Raw genomic sequence first — 5829 nt, 5'->3', positions numbered from 1 at the left:
TCTTAAAAAACGATTAAATAGAATATCATTGTTATATACTGTTCACTTGTTAATATATTTTATTTTTATGTCTTTATTAATGTGTTGGTTTTAAAAGATTAATCTAAAATATGATATAAGTAATATAAGGCCTCATAATAAAATTTTAAATAATTTTAAATTTTTAAATAGATTAATGATTTTTATATAAACCTGTTTAAATTTAAATACTTTGTAATATATATTGGTGATAAAAAAACCCTTATAAAATTGTTTTGAAAAATCAAAGATGATTTCTTATAAAAACAATTTAAAAAAATTAATAATGGTTCAGAATTAAGAACCGGTATACTGAATCATTTGTTTGGTTCAAGTCGGTTTGGAATAAATTTAAACGGTTCAGTTCGGTTCTTATAATTATTTGTTGTGGTTTGGTTCATTACAGTTTGATTTTCTTAAAGAACTATACCACGAACAGCCCTAATCACGAACTTTTATTTCAGCTCAAACTCGACTCATTAAGATTTGGATGAGTTCGAGTTTGAGCTCATCACGAACTTTTTTTCCAGCTCAAACTCGAGTTGTTAGAAGTTCACGAACATCTCGGTTCAACTCGTTAGGTTTATCTTATTAGGTTCAAGTCGCTTATTTCCCGGATTTAAAAGTAATTTTTTAAAGTCTATTTTTTTTATGTATATATTTGACATTCTAAATTAATATTTTTTAAAATAAAAAATATAGAAATAAAATAAAATTTATAAGATTGAAATTTATACGATGTTGATTCTATTTGTATAATATTTTTTAGAAATAATTTGCTCTCTTGAGAATATAAATTATCAATTAAAACCGTTAGATTAAAAAAAAGATAGAGTTAAGATTTAGAGTAAATATTTAAATTTACAATAAAATTCATTTTGCAAAAATAGGTCTACGAATGACAATTAATACTTCCATGTAAACTAACCAAACAACATTTCCGGTGGATAATGTGTTGGAAATTTCCATGGAAACTAACCAAACAACATTTCCGGTGGATAATGTGTTGGAAATTTTCTATTCTAAGCCCTTAAGCTTAGGGATCATAGGTTTAAAACCCACATCAAAACCTTCTACTTTCTTTCGTACTCATTCTAATTTCTTTCTTTCTCTCTATCTCATTACTAGGTACGTTATGATTCCCTCATTGTTGTTGCATAGATATTTTTAATGGAAGTCGTGTCCATAAACATGTCTGTGTCCGTGTCATGTGTCTGTGTCCGTGTCATGTGTCTGTGTCAGTACTTTATAGGTCATAGTTATGTAACACATGCATGCATGTATTGTCACAATTTTATGTAACTTTGAATCTTAATAAACCTTACATGGCATAGTCTCATGTTATAAATTTGTGTGTTGATGTGTGTCTTGTTAACGACAGATAATTGCAAGATGTCTCCAACCAAAGACAAAGCTATAATGGAAAATATCGACGATGAGGGAAGTGTTCAAACGGTTAAGGCTAACACCATTGATGAGCTTCATTCACTACAAAGGAAGAAAAATGTAACCCCCAAAGCCGGATCTCAGGTCGATTTAAATACTTATTCCGGGGAAGAGCGTCACAAACAACGACTTGAATCTATCAGGTATGTGTTGTGACTAACAAATTTTCATGTTTTTGAATGTTCATTATGTCTATGCAAACATATCAAGATCATACCAGAAAAAAAAGATAGTATGCAAACATATCTAAATATTAAGCAAATAATAATAATAATAATAATAATAATAATAATAATTAAATGATTAATGACATGAATTAATTTGATGAAACAGTGCATCTCTAGCTTCATTGACAAGAGAAACTGGACCGAAGGTAGTGAAGGGAGATCCAGCTTTGAGATCAGAAACACAAAGAGTTGCTCATGTGCCTCACCAACGTATCACACCAACCATTGCTGTCAGTGACAGTGCCCTCAAGTTCACTCATGTTCTCTACAATCTCTCCCCAGCAGGTTCTTTTTAACTTTCTCTTTTTACTCATTTTTTATATATCAAAACTATATGCTAATGTGGAAGAATGGTGCAGAACTTTATGAGCAAGCCATAAAGTACGAGAAAGGCTCGTTCATCACTTCAACCGGAGCCTTGGCTACGCTTTCAGGGGCCAAGACTGGTCGGTGTCCGAAAGATAAGCGCGTGGTGAAGGATGACCTCACTGAGAATGACCTTTGGTGGGGAAAGTAAGCATCATTTTCATTTTAAGGACTAGTTTGAATTTGAAAATCGATTAAGGGATTGCTAGAGTAATTTTATCTAAAACTGTTATGTTTTGAAGGGGTTCGCCTAACATTGAGATGGACGAGCACAGTTTCATGGTTAATCGAGAAAGAGCCGTTGATTACTTGAACTCTTTGGATAAGGTCCCGTTTCTCACTTTTAAACTAAAAATGCAACTGAGATTGAATATGAAATGGAGAAGATTCTAAGAGAATGATATAATCGAATTTGCAGGTTTTCGTGAATGATCAATTCTTGAACTGGGACTTAGAGAACAGAATCAAAGTTAGGATTGTTTCTGCTAGAGCTTATCATTCACTTTTTATGCACAACATGTAAGTTCTAACTTTGTTATTTGCGTGCTCACGCTGTAATTGCGAATGTGGACTGAAATTTAACCGAATGTGCGTATTGGCAGGTGCATTCGACCAACCCCTACAGAGCTTGAGGAATTTGGAACACCGGATTTCACTATTTACAATGCAGGACAGTTTCCGTGTAATCGTTATACACATTACATGACATCTTCAACGAGTGTTGATATTAATCTTGCGAGGAAAGAAATGGTGATTCTTGGAACCCAGTATGCTGGTGAAATGAAAAAGGGTCTTTTTAGTCTCATGCATTATCTCATGCCGAAGCGCAAAATCCTCTCGCTTCACTCCGGTTGCAATATGGGGAAAGATGGTGATGTTGCTCTCTTCTTCGGACTCTCAGGTATATATATATATATACCTTCTACAATCGCAATTGCGGTTGTAGACTATCGTTTAAAACCATATTTTAAATAACGCTTGTCTGACACACATTACATATCAGGTCACACTAGTATTGTTGATAATCCTTAAAAAGATTATCGTAGATAAACGAAAGAGTTACAATGATTTTTTAACCTTTTCTTTTTCTTATCATCGTCTATACTAGGTACTGGAAAAACCACTCTTTCAACGGATCACAATCGGTATTTAATTGGAGATGACGAGCATTGTTGGAGTGAGAATGGTGTCTCAAACATTGAAGGTGGTTGCTATGCAAAGTGCATTGATCTATCTAGGGAAAAAGAACCTGATATCTGGAATGCTATCAAGTTTGGTACAGGTATTAATATGAAGCTACTTTAATATCTATTTTCATCTTTAGTTACCTCATACAAGAGATATGCGTTTTGATATGTTTTTCTATCACTTGCTTTATCAGTCGTGGAAAATGTTGTTTTTGACGATCATTTTCGAGAAGTTGATTATGAAGACAAATCAGTTACAGGTAACTAATTAATTTGTTTTTTAGTTGTCAATGTTATCTCCTAGATGAACAATGTTAATATAGTTGTTTTGTATTATAGAAAATACTCGCGCGGCTTATCCAATTGAGTACATTCCAAATGTGAAGTTACCCTGTATTGGTCCTCACCCGAAGAATGTGATACTATTGGCCTGTGATGCATTTGGCGTGCTTCCACCAGTTAGTAAACTAAGCCTATCACAGACAATGTATCATTTCATCAGTGGATATACAGCTTTGGTAATGTCTAACTCACTCTCCGATATATTTTAGTAATATCTATGAATCACTGACAAAAACACCAGACATGACACTTATACTGACATGTGACGGATACTCAGACACACCTTCAACTTGAAGTGTTAGTGTTAAATAGGATAATATGTATCTCTCATTCGTTAATTCTTATATGGATCATAAATGAAGGTGGCTGGGACAGAAGAGGGTATAAAAGAGCCACAGGCAACGTTCTCAGCTTGCTTTGGTGCAGCCTTTATAATGCTACATCCTACAAAATATGCAGCAATGCTTGCTGAAAAAATGCAAAACCATGGTGCTACTGGATGGCTTGTTAATACTGGTTGGTGTGGTGGAAGGTATGCATTCAGGATTTTTATTAAAATGTTGATTTTTTTTCTTTATATAGAATCTAAACTTAACTTGATTTATGCTTCTATCGAAATGCAGTTATGGTTCTGGAAATCGCATTAAACTATCCTATACAAGAAAAATTATTGATGCTATTCACTCTGGAAGCCTCTTGAATGTTGAGTACAAGAAGACTGAGATTTTTGGACTTGAGATCCCTACTGAATTGGAGGGATTCCCCTCAGAAATTCTCAACCCTGAGAACACGGTTAGATTCCCTTGAACTCGTGCCTTTTACATGTTATTTGAGCCTAACACTTTTCAAAATCTTTTAAGCATTGGATGTTTTGTTATTTTGCAGTGGTCAGACAAAGCAGCATACAAAGAGACACTGTTGAAGCTGGCTGGATTGTTCAAGAAGAATTTTGAAACCTTCACTGACTATAAGATTGGTGAAGACAACAAATTGACCGAGGATATTCTTGCAGCTGGTCCAATCTTTTGAAGCAATCTTGTGTTCGGTTTCGCAGAGAAGAAGACTAAGGCTGGCTATAAAATATGCTTGTAAACAATATGTATTTTTAACTAATTTTAATTAACTTAGCTACAAACTAATTTTTCCCCTTCATAATGCTTTTTATTTCTGCATCTTCATTTGACTATTTCTAAGACGGTACAGAAACATATTTTCATCAAATTAATTTGAGTTGAGAGGATTCTAACTCTAAAGATCATATCTTTCATGTAAATAAATACTTGTACAATCTTTGCTATTAGAAAGAGAAATATAAATATTGTGTTACAATTAGATTTAGTATCATAATGCAATGAGTATAACAACTCTTAGAGCCATTCCTTAAATAGAATTCTTACTAAATAATGCAAAAACTTTATCTAGCCTTATGGTAACTGATTCTATACAAAAAAATAAAAAAAGATTATTCAGTGTGTCGCCCTCGGTTTTGTGAGACGCAAACTGACTCTTCTTTTGCTTTTTGAGTTTGTGAAAATCAGAGAGTCGCCACCGACTTTTATTTTAGCCAATTAAGGAAAGGTTTATAAAAGAAACAGAAAAAATACCTTTAAGAAATTATGGGTAAGGGGATAGGTTATACAAAGGGAAGGTGTTAGCACCCTTTGTATCCATGGTTATCCATGGGCTCTTAGTTGCTTGACTCACTTCTTTGAATCGTTTGTCTTGCCTTTAAATGCTTGTATGTGGTTTTAAAATACCTTTGCAAATTAACTTTGTAATGATCCTTGTGCGGATGTATACAAAGTGTTTTGTTTTTCGAAAGATGTTTTGAAAAAAGATCTTTAACTTCGTAATGATCCTTGTTTGGATATATACCAAGTATTGTCTTTCTTGAAAGTTTTGTTTTGAAAAACGGTGAATATGTGAGACATTTGTTGTTTTGATTTGAGCAAGCAATTAGGAGGTCTATCCTATATTTATAAGGTCTTTTCCTAATTCTTTTAGAAAATTCTCCTTTTATCAGATGTAAACAAAAGTTCGATTTTGCATTTGAAACAGTAGAATTTAATTTTGATTTCTGAAAAGAGTAAAAGAGGGATTACCCTAAGAGGTGCAAGTGTGATTGTGTTCTGATTCAGATATTTTATCTTTGAAGTTAGTGACCTAACGCTTCAATTTTTATCTTTGACATACACGCAGTTTTATATGTACAGAAATTAAAATGTGGAAATGTAAAATGCGGA

The 5829-nt window shown here is 33.2% G+C and overlaps 1 protein-coding gene across 1 annotated transcript; it reads left to right on the top strand.

Annotated features, from left to right (window-relative positions):
• Window positions 1-1410: 1410 nt before the first annotated feature.
• LOC131629144 (phosphoenolpyruvate carboxykinase (ATP) 1-like) lies at window positions 1411-4776 on the top strand. Its single transcript, XM_058899946.1, has 12 exons — window positions 1411-1607; window positions 1798-1976; window positions 2051-2204; window positions 2300-2384; window positions 2476-2576; window positions 2660-2958; window positions 3166-3339; window positions 3439-3504; window positions 3584-3762; window positions 3949-4118; window positions 4210-4378; window positions 4472-4776. Exons 1-12 carry the CDS (start codon window positions 1411-1413, stop codon window positions 4613-4615), a joined length of 1917 nt encoding a protein of 638 aa, XP_058755929.1. The 3' UTR covers window positions 4616-4776.
• Window positions 4777-5829: the final 1053 nt, after the last annotated feature.

The sequence above is a fragment of the Vicia villosa genome, unplaced genomic scaffold (genome assembly GCF_029867415.1).
Source record: "Vicia villosa cultivar HV-30 ecotype Madison, WI unplaced genomic scaffold, Vvil1.0 ctg.000525F_1_1, whole genome shotgun sequence".
NCBI lineage: Eukaryota > Viridiplantae > Streptophyta > Magnoliopsida > Fabales > Fabaceae > Vicia > Vicia villosa.
The sequence above is the reverse complement of the archived record's forward strand: the minus strand, read 5'-3'. Positions and strand labels throughout refer to the sequence as shown.

Bases quoted from the DNA above. Each gene is read 5' to 3' on its own strand.
- LOC131629144 (XM_058899946.1), top strand. From the start codon at position 1,411: ATGTCTCCAACCAAAGACAAAGCTATAATGGAAAATATCGACGATGAG. The intron at 1,608-1,797 runs GTATGTGTTGTG...TTGATGAAACAG, and splicing joins CAACGACTTGAATCTATCAG to TGCATCTCTAGCTTCATTGA. The intron at 4,119-4,209 runs GTATGCATTCAG...ATCGAAATGCAG, and splicing joins ACTGGTTGGTGTGGTGGAAG to TTATGGTTCTGGAAATCGCA.